The sequence below is a fragment of the Ranitomeya imitator genome, chromosome 5 (assembly GCF_032444005.1).
Source record: "Ranitomeya imitator isolate aRanImi1 chromosome 5, aRanImi1.pri, whole genome shotgun sequence".
Classification (NCBI taxonomy): Eukaryota; Metazoa; Chordata; class Amphibia; order Anura; family Dendrobatidae; genus Ranitomeya; species Ranitomeya imitator.
Genome location: NC_091286.1, coordinates 31,771,236 through 31,789,505, shown reverse-complemented (window position 1 = coordinate 31,789,505; position 18,270 = coordinate 31,771,236). Strand labels below are relative to the sequence as shown.

Here is an 18,270-nt window from a genome sequence, read left to right as displayed (position 1 = left end):
CGCTCGAAGGCAGCAATGAGCTGTGGGGCCCGAATGTTTTCAGCAGGCTCCCAAGACCTGTCCTCTGGACCATAACCCTTCCAATCCACCAAATAAAACTTTTTGCCGCGTACCACCTTGCACCCCAAAATAGCGTTCACCTCGTAATCGTCCGTAGACGAACCCGATGTCCCGGCAGATGACTCGGAAAACCAGGACATGTATACGGGTTTCAAGAGGGACACATGAAAGGTGTCGGTGATACCCAAGCGTGGAGGAAGAGCCAGGCGGTAGACCACAGGATTAACCTGTTCGAGAACCTTGAAGGGACCCAAGTAGCGAGGAGCAAATTTAGTGGACTCAACTCGCAGCCTGATGTTACGAGCGGAGAGCCACACCAAGTCGCCAGGGGCAAAAGTCGGAGCGGGGCGCCGATGAACATCGGCGGAGGACCTCATTCTCTCCTTGGAGGCCCGAATGGCATCCTGCGTGCGATCCCAAATGTCCCGTGCCTCCACAGCCCAGTCTGCCACCCTGGGATCAGCGGAAGACACAGGCATGGGCACAGGAACACGCGGATGCTGGCCGTAATTTAAGAGGAATGGAGTCTGACCGGTGGAGTCGGCTACGGCATTGTTAAGTGCAAACTCTGCCCACGGTAGCAAGGATGCCCAGTCATCCTGTCTGGCAGAAACAAAATGTCGCAGATATGTGACCAAGGTCTGGTTGGCCCTTTCTACCAACCCATTCGTCTCGGGATGATATGCCGAAGAGAGATTTAACTCAATACTGAGTAGACGACATAGCTCCCTCCAGAATCGAGACGCAAACTGGGGACCCCGGTCACTAACAATTTTGTCTGGCATACCGTGTAAGCGAAAGATATGCTTGATAAACAAGACAGCCAACGCCCGTGCAGATGGTAGCCGTGGAAGAGGCACCAAATGCACCATTTTGGAAAAATGATCGGTGATCACCCAGATAATGGTGCAATTACGAGACTTGGGTAAGCCAACCACAAAGTCCATCCCGACCATCTCCCAGGGCCTGTCAGCCACGGGCAGAGGATATAGCAAACCAGCTGGCCGTTGCCGAGGAGTCTTGTTCCTGGCGCAAGAGACACACGCCCGAACGTACTCCGCGACATCACGAGCCATATGCGGCCACCAGTATGTCTTCGCCAGTAACTCTGATGTCCTTTTAGTACCAAAATGTCCACCCACCCTGGACGAGTGCGCCCAAGAGAGAACCTCCGGTCGCAAACTAGATGGAACAAAAGTCTTGCCCGGGGGCACAGATTCCAGCAAAATCGGGGCCACGGTTCTCAAACTCTCGGTGGGGACAATAAGCCGAGGCTCCTCCTCCTCCTCCGCAGATGACACAACGGAGCGAGAGAGAGCGTCGGCCCGAATGTTCTTCTCCCCAGAAAGGAAATGGAGGGTGAAATGAAACCGGGAGAAGAACAAGGACCATCTGGCCTGGCGAGAATTCAACCGCTGAGCTGTCTGCAGATACACCAAATTTTTGTGATCTGTGAAGACTTGGAAGGGAAAACGTGCTCCCTCCAAGAGATGTCTCCACTCCGAGAAAGCCAACTTCATGGCTAGCAACTCCCTGTCCCCGATGGAATAATTCCTCTCTGCTGGTGCGAAGGTCTTGGAGAAAAAGAAGCAAGGATGCTTCCGACCTTGAGCATCCTTTTGGAAGAGGACTGCTCCAGCACCAACAGAAGAGGCATCCACCTCCATGATAAATGGCTTATCAACATCGGGGCGATGAAGAATGGGAGCGCTAGCGAAGTGTGACTTTATAGAGATAAAAGCCTTGGAGACCTCCTCAGACCACAATTTGGGATTCGCCCCCTTCTTGGTGAGGGCAACCAAGGGAGCTACCAAAGTTGAGAAATGCGGGATGAACTGGCGATAATAATTGATGAACCCCATAAAGCGCTGCACCGCTTTAAGAGAATGGGGTTCCTGCCAGTCCATCACAGCCTGTAGTTTGGCAGGATCCATAGCCAATCCCTTGGCTGAGATGATGTAGCCTAGGAAAGGTAAGGACTCCTGCTCAAACATACACTTCTCCAACTTGGCATAGAGGGAGTTTGCCCGTAGGAGGTCGAAGACTTTGCAAACATCTCTCCGGTGGGAGTCAATATCTGGAGAGTAGATGAGAATATAATCCAGATAGACTACGACCGAGGTGGAAAGCATATCCCGGAAGATATCGTTCACAAAGTCTTGGAAAACGGCTGGGGCATTACAGAGCCCAAAGGGCATCACCAGATATTCATAGTGCCCATCCCTGGTGTTAAAAGCCGTCTTCCATTCGTCCCCCTCACGGATGCGAATCAGGTTGTAAGCACCCCGCAGATCTAATTTAGTAAATACCCTTGCTCCCCGAAGCCTATCAAACAGTTCAGATATCAAAGGCAAAGGGTATTTATTCTTAACGGTGATGGCGTTAAGACCCCTGTAGTCTATGCATGGACGCAATTCCCCACTCTTCTTCTGCACGAAGAAGAAACCTGCCCCAGCAGGAGACACTGACTTCCTGATGAACCCTCTTGCCAGATTTTCCTGGATGTACTGTGACATTGCCTCCGTCTCCGGGAGAGATAGCGGATAGACTCGACCCCGGGGAGGCTCAGCACCAGGCAAGAGGTCAATAGGACAGTCATAGGGGCGATGGGGCGGAAGGGTCTCCGCCGCCTTTTTGGAGAATACGTCTGCATACGACCAATACTGCTTGGGGAGAGAGGAAAGATCTGCGGGTACCTCAGTTGTAGCTACCAGAACGCACTCCCTCTGACACCTACCCTCACAAGATTCACCCCATCCCAGAATTCTGCCTGAGGACCACTCGATATGAGGAGAGTGGTACCGTAGCCAAGGTATTCCCAACAGGACTTCATCAATTCCCTCTGGAATGACGAGCAGAGAAATAATCTCCTGATGAGATGGTGATATGGACAGAGTAAAAGGGATGGTCTGGTGAGTTATCTGTGAGGGGAGAGTCGACCCATTCACCACTCGTACCGTTACAGGTTGAGCTAGCATAACCAGAGGTATTGCGTGGCGTTGGGCGAAGGCAGAAGACATAAAATTGCCCTCCGCCCCAGAATCCACGCAGAGCTCTACCGAGTGGGAGAATGAGCCTAAAGTAATTGTCCCCTTAAAGGACAATTTAGAGGCAAACGTCGCCGTGTCTAGTGTACCTCCACCTACGACCACTAGACGCTGACGTTTCCTCGACCGCTGAGGACATCTGGTGGCTAAATGTCCAGACTGCTGGCAAACATGACAGACCCTGAGTGCACAAGCGGTCCGGGACTTAGGTCCCGCTTGTGACACTTCCCTGGCCTCATGTGACTCAGGAACCAGGACCGGAGATTCCAGAGGTTTGGCGAAAGTAGGAGCCAGCCGAAACCTCTGCCTACACTGGGCTCGCTCTAACCTCCGCTCGTTAAAACGGAGGTCAATTCGAGTGGAGACTGTTATTAACTCCTCCAGTGTGGCAGGAATCTCCCTAGTGGCCAGAGCGTCTTTACATGGTCAGCCAAGCCCCTCCAAAATATGGGGATAAGAGCTTTATCCGACCATTCCAGCTCAGATGCTAAAGTGCGGAATTGGACGGCAAAATGACTGACCAAGGACTCACCTTGAGTTAATGCCAGCAGTTGGAGCGCAGTGTCATGGGTGACTTGAGGTCCTAAAAAGACCTGTTTTAAAGTGCTCAAAAACAGAGGAGCACTCTGCACCACATGATCGCCACGCTCCCACAGCGGCGTAGCCCATTCCAACGCCCTGTCCGACAATAGAGACACAATAAATCCCACCTTAGCCTGCTCTGTGGGGAAACGTGCAGCCAGAAGCTCGAGATGAATAGAGCACTGACTCACGAATCCCCTACAAAATTTGCTATTACCAGAAAATTTTTCTGGCAGCGGGAGGCGAGAAAATGTCGGAACAGGGGTGGCAATGGACAAAGTTGCTGCAGCCACGCTGGCAGCCTGTACAGCAACTGCGGTAACATCCACAGCTGGGGTTGCGCTCTCGAGAGCCGCCAACCTACCCTCCAGCTGCTGTATATACCGCAGGGATTGCTGTTTGTCCGTCATCACTAGCCAGACCCTGGCGCTAGTGTAATGTTAGGGCTAGCGGAACGCACCAAATAATAAGACTGATAGTGTACGGTGCGTTCGTAGCCCGGGGTCCACCGTGCAGAGATGGAACCTGCTGCTGAGTAATGACGGACTATATGGCGGTACTCATAAGTATACTCGCGTGGGTTAAACTTCACCCAACGTGAAGGAAGCGATCCTGTTGCGTCACAGGATCGCGGTACCGCACATAGAAGGCGAGCAAGCAGTCAGCAAACTTAACCCCAACTAGGATTGAAGTCCGATTAGACCACTTGCTGGCACAACACCGCAACAGGGTGTGTTAGGCAACTCTTATAATTAGAGCACCGAAGTGCGAACTGTGCCGTGCTGGCAGGCACCACTAAGCACCCAGACGTGGGTCAGGAAGCGCACTACTGGCGCGTGGCGCCGCACTGGCGGTCACAGCAATAGACGCGGATACGTGTGTGACACGTTGAGTGATTTGTCGGGCGCTAGATAGCAGCCATACTCCATACGCGAACAGTCATACAATAGGGTAGGGGTATTTAATGAACGACTTGCACTCACAACAAACACACGTATTCAATTGTACACTAGCGCATGGCCGTGCGGTCATGCGCAGTTTATATAATTGCAGGACAGGAAGTGGCCACAGAAACTTTGCCCTTCCGGGACCTGCCAAGAGGACCAATGGAATGCGCTGCAGAGCCAGAGCACATGACCCTCGATCTCCAACGGGAGATCTTGCTCTGGGCATGCTCAGTGTGCGCAAACAAGGACTTAGTCCCATGGAAGTCCGCTCGCCGCTGACCAGCACTGACTTTAATGGCAGGAGCTGAAGAAGCAGCAGTAACTCTCTGTACAGAGTGAGAGCGAGCAAGACAATGGGAGCGACGTCCCTGCTGAGCAGACTCCACTGCGGCTGGAGGAGAATGGGAGACCGCAGCGGAGACGGATCGAGATTCCCCCTGTGCAGCAGAGGAAACTCGACTCCTAACACAAGTAGTATAATATACAGTCATACAACAGCCAGTCACACAACAGAAAAGTATCGCAGAACATAATGTGCCCATACAACACACACTAAAGGCAGTAACACACATATATTGTACAGCCGCCAAATAACATATGATATAAAGCACCAGTCATACAACATATAGTAATAGACCTAATATAAGGCACAGATCACACAAAATAACATATAATAATTACAACACACGGTAACACATTATATATAGTCATATAACACATAGTACTATGTACAACGCATAGTGGAATTCACATTCTGGGCATATATATTTCATAGTTTTAGATTTAATAATAAAGTATTTAATTGGGGTGGGACCAATCTGAACAAGCTGTACACAAATTAAGGAATCAAAATATTCACAGAGGAGCAGAATATTTAAGATTCCAAGTCCGAAGCAGGATTCATTCCATCTAGTTTGGTAAGTGCCCTCTTTTAACTGTATTTTTTATTTTTTTTATTAATAACCTTATTGACTTAAATGACGGGAAGGAAGGGAGAGAGGAAGTGTGGCAAGAAGAAGCAAGGAAGTGTTTCAGGGAGGAAGGAAGAGAGGGGGTAGGGAGGAAGGAAGAGAAGGGACGAAGGGAGGCAGTATGGAAGGAAAGGAGGCAGGAAGGAAGGAAGGGGGAAAGAGGAATGGAGACATAAAGAATGTAAGGAAGGAAGCGAGGAAGGAAAGAAGGCAGGAAGTAGGGAAAGAAGGGAGGAAGGAAGGGAGGAAGGAAGGGAGGTAGGAAGGAAGGACGGAAGAAAGTGTGGAAAGAAAGATAGAACGCGTACCTGGGGCCTCGCAGGCCTGCTAGGTTACTTGTTTTCTATTATCTGTAAAACTACATTAGTTAGAATTTTGAAACTCAAGGTAATCCTCAGGTATATAGTTGTTAGTAATATCCAGTTGTTCATATATTTTTATGTTATAGGCATCTCGTATAGCAACGCTTTTTTTGTGACTACCCCAGATTCACGTACCTGGGGCCTTTGAGGCCTGCTTTGGTTTACATGTACTCCTCAGTCTTTTTGTCTGTACTGTTGTTGGGGAAGAACTTATGACTCAGTCTTTATGACTATTGGTCAATGGCTGTTGCTGGGAAGAGTGTGGATTCTGCCTGACATGGTAATGTGATCCTGGAAAAGAAGCTGACGCTCCAGTCCAGAAAGATCTATGTTCCAACATAGTGAAAACACTAGCTTTACCAATTTTCCATTCTGGAAAAAATATCACTATGGATAATTATTTTACTAATTTAGAACTGGCCAATTTTTTGCTTCAGAAACAACTAACACTTGTTGGTACAATGAGACCAAACCGCCGCGAAATTCCACCAATAATGAAGCACAATGCACAGCGACCAATGTACGAGAGTGTATTCGGTTTCTGCAATGAGGCAACAATGGTGTCCTATAAAGCCAAGAAAGAAAAAAATATAGTTCTTACCGATAACGGTATTTCTCTGAGCCCATGACGGCACCACGGAGAGAGGGGATCCGCCCACCAAGGACAGGAAACCTACGGATAAAAAGGCGGTACCACTCTCCTGCATCAGTTGTTTTACATAGAGAATGATGGGAGACTACTAAAACATTTGTAAATTTTAACTGTTTATCATAACGAGATACCGCGTGTTTAAAGACTATCAATAGACTATGGCACTAATTTGATGTGCGCACCCATAAGTGAAGGGAGGGAATGTACGGGTGCCGTCATGGGCTCAGAGAAATACCGTTATCGGTAAGAACTATATTTTTCTCTGATCGCCCATGACGGCACCACGGAGAGAATTGCATAGATAGTACATTCAGGGAGGGACCACCGCCTCCAGAACCCTTTTACCGAAAGTAAGGTCTGAAGAGGAGATTAGGTCCAATCTATAGTGCCTATAGAATGTGGATGGTGAAGACCAGGTAGCAGCTCTACATATCTGGTCTATGGAAGCTCCGGCCTTCTCTGCCCAGGAAGTTGCCACTGCCCTTGTTGAGTGAGCCTTAACCTCCCCGGGAACGGACATCCCAGTTGCCGAGTATGAGAGACTGATGGCATCCGTGATCCATCTTGCTATGGTGGCTTTGGATGCTTTTTTCCCCTTCCGGGGACCCTGGAAACACACAAACAGAGAGGGATCCTCCCTACTCTCTCTAGTGGCTTCTATGTAATGTAAGAGACACCTTTTTACATCTAGTGTATGTAATGTTTGTTCCTCCTTATTTTTAGGGTTGGGACAGAAGGAGGGGAGAGATATCTCTTGGGACCTATGAAATTTTGAAGCCACTTTCGGTAGATATGCTGGGTCTGTTTTTAAAATGACTCTATCCTCTAGAAATTGTGTGTAGGGAGGATTGGCTGAGAGAGCCTGTAAGTCGCTAACCCTACGGGCAGAAGTGAGGGCGACTAACAGAGCAGTTTTTAGAGATAAATTTTTCAGTGAAGCTTCGCGTAATGGTTCAAATGGAGTACTAGTCAGGGCTTTAAGGACCAAGTTTAAGTCCCATTGAGGAACAATTTTTACTGGAAGAGGCCTCGATCTTCCTGCTGCCCTGATAAATCTAGAGACCCATCTGTTTGAAGCCAAGTCAAAATTGAATAGGGCTCCCAAAGCTGCCACATGAACTTTTAGGGTACTAGTGGCCAACCCCATCTCCAACCCATTTTGTAGGAATTCTAGTATGGAAGTAAGGGGAATTTCTTTCCCTATTATTACACCTGAAGAAGACAGAAATTTTTTCCATACTTTGCCGTATTGTTTTGTTGTAACCGGCTTCCTACTTTGTAACAGAGTTGAGATTAGCCCCGGAGAGAACCCTCTGCCCTCTAATAATTTCCTTTCAAGAGCCAAGCTGTCAAGTGCAAGTTCTTGACTCGTGGATGACAGACTGGGCCCTGCGACAATAGATCCTGAAGGTCTGGTAATACCCAAGGGTCGGATATTGACATCTTCCTCATCCATGAGAACCAAGGTCTCTTCGGCCAGAACGGGGCAATTAGGATGACCAGCGCCCCGTCCTCCCAAATCTTCCTCAGCACTGCTGGAATCAGAATAAGAGGAGGGAAGGCATAGACCAGATGGTGACCCCAAGATATCAGGAAAGCGTCCACCGCTACTGGGTTCCCCAGAGGAGATAGGGAGCAAAAGGAGGCTACTTTTTTGTTTAGATGGCTCGCAAAGAGATCTATTTTGGGAACACCCCATCTTTCTGTGATCTGGGTGAATATTGACCGATTTAGTTCCCATTCCCCCTGTTTTAGGCTGGACCGGCTGAGGAAGTCTGCTTTGTAATTGTCTACTCCCCTTATGTGTAGGCTTGTTAGGGATAAGAGATTGCTCTCGGCTATTTGCAGGATTGAGTCGGTCACTTCCATTAGATTTTTGGAACGGGTACCCCCCTGGTGATTTAGGTAAGATACTACCACCCGGTTGTCCGACATTACTCTTACATGGTGAGAGTGAAGGACCCCCAAGAATTCTTGAAGGCCAAATTTTACTGCAAGGAGTTCCTTCATGTTGGAGGATTTGTTTACCAGAGATGGAGACCAAATGCCCTGGGCTACTAGGTCGCTCAGATGGGCCCCCCACCCTGAAGGGCTTGCGTCTGTAGTCAGGACTTTCGAGACCTGAATTACCCATGGGACTCCCTGGGAAAGATTTTCCTGCAATTTCCACCATGTTAGAGAGTGATTGGTGCGAGGAGATAGAGTCAACTGCCCGTCTAAATGCCCTCCTAGATGGATTTGCTCCGATAATATCTGCCATTGAAGGACTCTCGAATGTAATTGGGCCCACTGGACCGCTGGAATACAAGAGGTCATGGAGCCTAAGAGGGACATGGCCTGACGGAGTGTTATGGAGGGGAGAGATTGGGTTCTTGATACTAAACTTTTTAGTTTTTGTATCTTGTTCTCTGGGAGCCGGCAGTCCATCTTTTTGGAGTCTAGAGTGAGACCTAGGTACTCCTGGACCTGAGAAGGCATTAGTCTGGATTTCTCTATGTTTATTAGCCAGCCCAATTCTTTTAAAGAATGCATCACTATTGCCAGTTGATCCTCGCAATGTTGCGGGGAGGAGCCTATCACCAAGAAATCGTCCAGATATGGAACGATTAGGGTATTTTCTTCCCTGAGGTGAGCCATTACCTCTGCTATCAGCTTTGTGAAAACCCTCGGGGCTATGGCAAGGCCAAATGGTAGAGCTGAAAATTGGAAGTGATTTAGGACTCCCCTGATGAGAACTGCCATCCTGAGGAACCTCTGGTGATCCTTGTGTATTGGGACGTGATAATATGCGTCCTTTAGGTCCAGGACCACCATGAAGCATTGGGGAAACAACATTTTGATAGATGATTTTATCTTTTCCATCTTGAATGCTTGAACGTCCAAGTAATCGTTTAGTTTTTTTAGATTTATAATGGTCCTGAAGGAACCGTCTGGTTTCTTCCTCAGGAATAGAGGGGAATAGTACCCTTGCCCTCTTTCTTGTGGGGGAACCTCCAGGAGTACTCCCTTTTTTACTAGCCCGATGACCTCGTTTTCCAGTGCCAGCTGTTCTTCTGCCGAAGATCTTATAGATGTCATCGTAAAAGAGGGACGGGGCCATTATTTGAATGTCAGCCTCAGACCTGATTCTATGATGTTTAGAATCCATTGACTGGAGGTAATCTTTTTCCAGGCTGGGAGAAAGAGAGATAATCTCCCTCCCACCTGGGGCGAACCTTCATTGAGAAGGCTTCTTGGTATCGCTGGGGTTTTTGTTAAAGATGAACCCCTTGTTCTTGTTCCTCTTATCCTCCCACTTTCCCTGGCCTCTCCCAGGGTTCTTACGGAAAAACCTCTTGTTCCGAAAGGGCTTCCTGTAAGAGGGGAGACCTAGAGAGGGAAAGGACTTTTTCTTGTCCCCTGCTTTTTCCAAGATATCATCTAATGTGGAACCGAACAAAAACTCCCCTTCGCAGGGGATAGTACACAATTTTGTTTTTGTTTGTAGATCGCCAGGCCAATTCTTAAGCCAGAGGGCACGCCTGGCCGCATTAGCAAATACTGCCGACCTGGCAGCTAATCTTATAGAGTCTGCCGAGGCGTCAGCCAGAAAGGCCGCAGCTCCCCTTATTACGGGTAATGTCTTCAGCATCAAGTCTCGGGAAGTTTTCCCCTTTAATTGACCCTCTAGTTGATTCAACCAGATCATTAGGGAGCGAGATGTACATGCTGCTGCCACTGCCGGTTTCAGGCCTCCTCCCGCTGACTCCCAAGAGCCCTTGAGGAAGGCATCCGCCTTCTTGTCCATAGGGTCTTTTAGGACCCCCATGTCCTCGAACGGGAGAGCGAATTTCTTTGATGCTTTCGCTATTGCTACATCTAATTTGGGGGCTTTTTCCCAAAAGGAGCAGGATTCATCCTCAAAGGGGTATTTCCTTTTGGAAGTTAGAAGAGTCTTTTTCATGGGTTTTTTCCATTCCTTTTTGATTAGTGCTGCAATTGTTTCATTAAGCGGAAAAGCTCTCCTCTTTTTTTGTTCTAAGCCCCCAAACATAATGTCTTGTGCTGATTTTTTAGGGTGGGAGTCTACTAACCCCATAGTACTCCTCACTGCCTTTATGAGGCCATCAGTGTCCTCTAATGGGAAACAATTGTGACCTCCTGAGGAAGAAGTGGATGACGAAGATGCGGAGTAGGAGTCGGAAGATACCGAACTCGCACTATCGCTGTCAGATTTAGAGACTGGGGACGGGGACCTGTGTCTGGTCCTTCTCCGTTTTCTTCCCCTTTTAAGGGATTTAAAGGTGTCTTCCACCTGCTCTTTAATCAGGTTTTTAAGATCTGTTGCAAACCCGGGCAGGCTTTCTGATACCGTCTGCTGTATGCAGGAATGACATAGCTGCTTCTCCCAGGCGAGTGGAAGATCCTCTTTACAGATGGCACAGACCTTGTGCTTAGTTTTACCTACGCTTTTCCTCCCCTAAAAGAGACAAATAATAATCTTACTGTCTCTAACTTTCACGAAGATCAACTTACCACCTCCAGGACCCATAAATACCGGTTGGGAATTCTCAGCCTCTGGCTTTTTCCCCGACGCCGTGCTGGACTCCTTGCTGTGTTGAGACCTTTGGCGTTCTTTGCTGGTGTCCTGGTAACCTTTCTGCTGCCGCCTTTTTTGCTGCTGCGGCGATGCTATAGGTGGAGGTGATTCAGGCAAGGGAGATGCCGGGTCGCTCATACTGCTGCTGCTGGTCTGCGCAAAACAACACTTGCTACGATGGCGCTGACACGACTGCTCCTGAGGCTCCTGCCGATATACTGCAGAGCCACTGGGGGGAAGTAAATCCTCCCATTTAAACTTTCCCGCCGCTCCTCTTTTTTTTTTTCTTTTTTTTTCTTTCTCGGCGCCTGCGCAGTAGCGCCTGGCCGGCACGAGGAGCGCTGAAACGCTGGCGCCTGCGCAGACGCTCCTGCGTCTTGTAGAACGCCTAAGCGTCATGTCGGGATCTATGGAGCGTCCAGACTACGGCGAGGAGCGCCGAACGCCGACGCCTGCGCAGTTGCTTCGGCGGCGCCCCGGCGTCTCGCGAGACCAGCGCAGTTCCGGGCATGCGCCGACTTTCCAAGATGGCGCCCGGAGTACAGATATGGCGCTGCTGACCGGCACCCCCGGTCCTATGCAGACCCTTATTGCGCGGCTCTGCAAGCCCGATGGCGTTGCAGTGTGCAGGCTGACGCGAGCTAGGGGAGGGCCACGCCGCACCTCCCGCAACCACAGAGGGACCCCCCTGGATGTTGCCGCTGCTGCATCTTACCTGAGGAGGTGACCGCGAACTCCTTGTCACCTCCTCCACGCACCCTTGAGGCCCACTAGCCCCCAGCGGTGGTGCCTCGGGTCACCACCCCAGCCGAGGCAGAGGGACCCCAGCTGCCTGAATCGGACTGGTTGGCCCCGGAATTCCAACGCTGACTGGTAAGTCCGTAGGTCTCCCATCAAGGACAGGAAACCAACTGATGCAGGAGAGTGGTACCGCCTTTTTATCCGTAGGTTTCCTGTCCTTGGTGGGCGGATCCCCTCTCTCCGTGGTGCCATCATGGGCGATCAGAGAAATCTGTGATATTACAGAGCACAATGCATCACGATGAAAGTATTGACACCAATGACAGGAAACAAAAACCTGAAATTATACTTCATTATAATAAGACAAAAGGAGGTGTCGACAAGATGGACGAAATGATTAATGAATATTCGTGTAAAAGGCAGACTAAACGTTGGCCTGTTGCCCTTTTTTCCAATATCCTTGATGTGTCATCCCTCAATAGCTATATTGTTTATTGTCAAACTAATCCAGAATTCCATGCCAACAGGAATGACAAGAGACGTCTATTTTTGACAGAACTTTGTTATGAACTTTTGATGCTTACTATGATGGAGAGAAGCAGCATGATATGCTTATCAAGGCAAATTACAGAGGCAATGATCCGATGTGGAATATGCTTTCAGGAACAGCCAGAGCAAAGAGAAAAAAAAAAGAAAGCGCTGCTATATTTGTCCAGCAAAGAAAGAAAGAAAATCGGAGAGTTTCTGTTCTACTTGCGGACAAAATGTATGCAGGGAACATTCTGAAGAAAAAATAATATGCAAGAATTGTCGGGGGAATATGTAAAGTGGAAAATAAATATTCCTGCACCAAGTTTGCTACAGACTTTATGTAAAAACTTTTTATAAGAAAAAATGTATCCATCATAAAATATTGTACTCAGTGAATATATTGGGCGTGCCCGTTTAGTTACATTTTTGTTGTTTTATGTACATAATTTTTTTTTGGAATTATACACATCTTAGGCTATGTTCCAAGTAGCGCTGGGGTTCACCAGAATGGGATCCATAATGGATCTGACCTCCTGGTAACTCAAGCTAAGGCTGATGGAATGCCGGGATTCCACCAGCCTTAGCTGAGGTCACCAGGAGGTCAGATCCATTACGGATCCCCTCCTGGTGGACCCCAGCGCTAGTGGGAATGCATCCTTACTTTGCAAATTTAAAATAAACTTTGAAAAGTATTTTTATTTGAGTTATTCCATGTTATTTGCAGACAGGCCTAAAAGGCCCCAGGTACGTGAATATGGGGTTTTCACAAAAAAAGCGTTGCTATACGAAATGCCTATAACATAAAAATATACGAACAACTGGAAATTACTAACAACTATATAGCTGAGGAATACCTAGAGTTTCAAAATTGTAACTAAAGTAGTTTTACAGAAAATAATAAAAAAGTAACCTGACAGGCCTGCGAGGCCCCAGGTACGCGTTCTACCAGCCTTAGCTGGAGTCACCAGGAGGTCAGATCCATTACGAAATCCTGTCCAGGCGGACCCCAGAGCTAGTGGGAATGCATGCTTACTTTCAAATAACTTTGAAAAAAAAAATTTTTTGAGTTATTCCATGTTATTTGAAAACAGGCCTCAAAGGCCCCAGGTACATAATAGTGTAGATTTCTATGGTCACGCATTCTAGGGTTAAGGGAAGAAAAGAGGGAAGGCAGAAGGCAGAGAAAAAAGAAAGTGAAGAAAGCACAAAGGAAGGGTGTAAATAAGGAGGGAAGGTAAAAAGGAAGGAAGGAAAGGTTTAGATTAGATTAAAATTAGAAAGAAGGTTAAAGGAAGGAGACAAAAGGAGGGTGAAAGGGTGGGAGGGAAAGAAAGAACAAAGATAGGAAAGATGGATGAAAGGAGGAGAGGAGAGAAAGAATGAGCGAGAAAGGATGAAAGGTAGATAAGAAAGAGGGAGGGACAAAAAGGAAGGAAGAAAAAATGAAAGGAATGAAATGAATACACTGAAAGATGGATGTATAGAATGATAAGAGATAGATATTAGGTAGATAATATATGAGATGAGAAGATAGTAGGTATATACAAAATAGAAGATAGATAGTAGATTTATAAGAGATATTAATTAGAAAATACTTTAAATAGATAATTAGTAGCTATGAGGTTCCAGGTCTGATAGATAACAGAAAGGAGAAAATCATGGATTAATGAAGGGTTTATAGATTTTTCTTAATTTATAAATTCCGTATTAGATTTTAAATGCTACAATATTCTTCTCTTTCCAAACAATACAAAAATAACAATAAAGATTGACTTTCACGATGTAGACGCATCCTTCACTGAGGGAAGAAATAATTGCCAGCTCAGCATTTTCTGTCTCTTTGAAAAGTTCTCAGGTCGTGAAGACTAAGTAATAAGAAGCAAATTATGATGTAGACAGAAGCCTCGGGGGAGCTGTATCGAGATCATGTATTTCAATAAGGCTCTCTGTAGTTTTCACATGATAACAGATTTTGGTAGTCATCCCTGGAGAGTCTCCTCTGTAATAGCATTCATTGTACATGCAGCCCTCAGACTACATCAATCTGTGGGGTGGATTAGGAGAGGGGGCATTAGGAAACTTGCTACACTGAATATTAGAACCAGGATGAATGTAATTTACTCATCAGCAATCTTGATAAGAAATAAGTTAAAGGGGTTGTCTCATCACAGATGGCCCCTTTAATATAAGAGCCACCTGAGATCAGCAGCAAACAGCTGCTCATTTTCCCGGTATCATTCGCTACTGGGAACATATAGTATTACATGCAGCTAATCACAAACGGATTTATAGTATGGACGTTTTCACTGGTTCTTCACTCTGGCTACAACAGGAGGGTATAAAATGACAACCATATGGTGCAAATGAGAATATCCCTTTAAACTTTAAGTCCTGCTCCATGTTACTTGCTCTCTTGTTCTAACTTAAAGCATTTAATATCCAGTGACATTTCAGAATAATCAGGAAAAACACAATTTCTGGCCATTATATGAACTCTATCCTGCATTTTTCATCAGTTTTTATTTTTTAGCGGCTTTATTTCTAGCTTTCAGTTGTCTCTAAGTTGGGCATGTTGGACCATGATGTTTACCATATACAGCACACACAAAGGAAAGGTTTTCATGCTCTACTTTCTCAATATGTTCAGAAGCAGCAGCATCTAGGACATTATACATCAGTAATGAGCAGTGTAGCTGTGAAATCAGCTCTGTGGAGCGTTAAACATTTGCTAGAAGCTAGCACGGGTCTGTGTGTGCCTCCTTTTTTTTCTGTTTCTTCCTCCCCCAGGCCTTTTTATAAAGTTTAAGCAACAGTAGTAAACTGACACTTCAGTGAGCTGGCAGTCTGTCTAAAGCAAGGAAGATATTAGCAGGAAGGAAGGAAATGAGGGAGGGAGAGAGATAGAGAGGAAGGAAGGAAATGAGAGAAGAAGGAAGGGAGAAAGAGGAAGGAAAGAAGGGAAGAAGGAAGAGAGCAGAAGATAGGGAATGAGAGAAGAAAGGATGTGGAAAGAGGAAGAAAGGAAATGAGGGAAGAAAGAAGGGAGAGGGAGGAAGGAAGGAAATGAAGGAAAGAAGAAAGGGAGAAAGAGGAAGGAAGGAAGGAAGGGAAGAAGGAAGGGAAAGGAAGGAAGGAAAGAAATTAGGAAAGAAGGAAGGGAGAAAGGAAGGAAGGAAATGACAGAAGAAGGAAGGGAGAAAGAGGAAGGATGGAAATGAGGGAAGAGGGAAGGGAGAAAGGGGAAGGAAGGAAATGAAGGAAGAAGTAAAGGAGAGAGGAAGATGGGGAAGAAAGAAGGGAGAGAGGAAGGAAGTGAAGTAAGAAAGGAGGGGGAAAGAGGAAGAAAGGAAATGAGGGAAGAAAGAAGGGAGAGAGAGGAAGGAAGTGAAGTAAGAAAGAAGGGGGAAAGAGGATGAAAGGAAATTAGGGAAGGAGGGAGAGAGAGGAATAAAGGAAATGAGGGAAGAATGGCGAGAGAGACAGGAAGGAAGGAAATTAGGGAGGAAGGTAGGGAGAAAGAGGAAGGAAGGAAATGAGGAAAGAAGGGAGGGAGAGAGAGGAAGGAAAGAAATGAGGGATCTAGGGAGGGACAAGAAGGAAGGAAATGAGGGCAGTAAGAAGGAAGTTGCGAAAGAAGGGAGGGAGGAAAGAGGACAGAAAAATTGAAAGAAAGTAAAAAAAGTTGGAAAGAAATATATATAGAAAAATATAGAAAAAGAAACAAACAAATGAAAGAATGAAGTAGAGAGTGAGGGAAGAAAAGAAAAAAAAGCAAGAGAAAGAAAAAGGTAGAAAGAAAGAAAAAAAGACTAAAAGAGAAAGAAATGGGGGAAGGAAGTAGGGAGTGAGGCGATGAGTGAAGGGATGAGTGAGGTAAAAATGAAAGAAAAGCAAAAAGGAAGTTATATACAAGGTGAATAGAAAGTTTAATAAGAGATAGATATTGGAGCTGGGGCTCAAAGCCGAGGATTAGAACTTTAGAGCTAGATTTCAGATTTTACTAGTTTTTCAGAGCGAATGATAGATTATGCAGAGGTGCAAGAAATGGCTCATTAGTGGAAAAAGAAGCATAGTTATGTAATAAGATTAAGAGCAATGTATCTCACATTTGCTTGTAACATTTATGTATCCCGAAGTTTGTTAGAAATGACAACGTCCATTTAAGCTTTTTAATGACAACTGGTAAAACTTTTTCTAAATTCCGTGATCTTACCTTGTTGCATATGAATTTCTGGAAATAAGATTTGCACAGACTCAGGGACTCCTCCAACAAAGACTGGAGCGTTAACCTTTATATTGAGAGCTTCAGGCTCAACCATCCGTTCCATCAAGTTATTGAGCCGGATATAGAAATGTTTACCCTCCTTCTCTAATGATAGGTGGTTCCACCGGCCATCGCAGTATGAAAGCCCGGCCCAAAGATGGCCGTGTATCAGAGAGGAGTTACTTTTATATTTCACAAGAAGGTTCCCGTTATCTAACTGAACCTGTAAGAAAAAATAAATAAATGCAACATTAAATTTTGTATCACAATCTCTACTGATAAATTCTTTGAATTTAGAGAAAACTTGCCCCTTAAAAAAAACCTTATTAAGTCCAACCTGTAGCTAATCTTCATAGGATACCAATAATTACAGTATACAATGCACCATAATGTATTGTAATCTACTGTACATGTGATTAAGAGATCACAGGTTAAAGTCCCCTAAGGGGAGTAATAAAAAGTGCAAACAACAATAAAAACATAAGAAAGTAAAAAAAAAAATACTAAAGTTTAAATCACCCCCGTTTCAACAAAATAAGTAGATGCAGAAGCTGAAAAAAATTAATATTTAGTAAAGCTGCATGTGTAATTAGCCAAAGTAGTTTTTTTTACTGGCCACCATCCCTCCAAAAAATGCAATAAGAAATTAGGAAAACATTGCATGTACCAGAAAATGATATCAATAAAAACCCCAGCTCAGAGCGCAAGAAACAAGCACAAAACAATTTGGCACAAAAACAATTTTTTGTTTTACCAAGTTCTGAATTTTTTATCCAATCTCAATCTCCTGAGCCCCAAATCAAAGGAGTCCTAGACAATTGTCTAGTTTGCAGCTCCTTGAAATTTTCCCTGCACTTGGGAAGGATCTATCCATGCTATAACATCTACAATGGATCCAAGTCTTATCTACAAGAATGTTCTATCTTGAAAGTACTTTCGATATGCTGCATCAGTTCAATCATCCAAGGGGAGGAGGAAGCCTTCACAGATCCGTAGATTGGCCTTATTAATTAGATAAAGCACTTGTTGGAGCAATGGCCACAAGGGCAAAGGTGGTATTATCCATGATTATGTCTAAGATTTACATCTGCCTTTATCTGCAGCACATTTATATTATTGTATTGCACTTAGTTTAATTAATAGGATGCAAAATTCAAAACCACAATAGTCGCTTCTTGGAAAAATGAATATAATTTAATATAAGGCAATCTTGCCTTGCGCAGGTGTGTACTACGGAGGACACAGCATGAACTTCAACCCAATATTGCGGCCTGCATGCAGCCAGCGGGTAAGGAAAGGGTGAATCAAACACCCAAAAACCCCGCCCATATGACCGCAAACCTGCTCCGCCAAATTCAGGTGACAGGTTCCCTTTAAAGATTCACTATCATGAAGATGTTTTCTTTGTTAATGAAAGATCACTTTGCTTTCAAGTTATATAGATAGATAGATAGATGGATAGATACTGTATATATGTATATATATATGTATATTCTATCTGTATGTGTGCGTATACAGTAAAAGTCCAAAAGTT

General features: G+C 45.7%; 1 protein-coding gene across 1 annotated transcript in view; it reads right to left on the bottom strand.

The window, feature by feature from the left end:
• Positions 1 to 18,270, bottom strand: part of USH2A (usherin) — an 824,795-nt gene that overhangs the window by 493,958 nt on the left and 312,567 nt on the right. Inside the window, exon 27 of the mRNA XM_069726496.1 lies at positions 16,686 to 16,959. Within this exon, the coding sequence (XP_069582597.1) occupies positions 16,686 to 16,959 (274 nt within the window). The remainder of the gene's footprint in view (positions 1 to 16,685; positions 16,960 to 18,270) is intronic.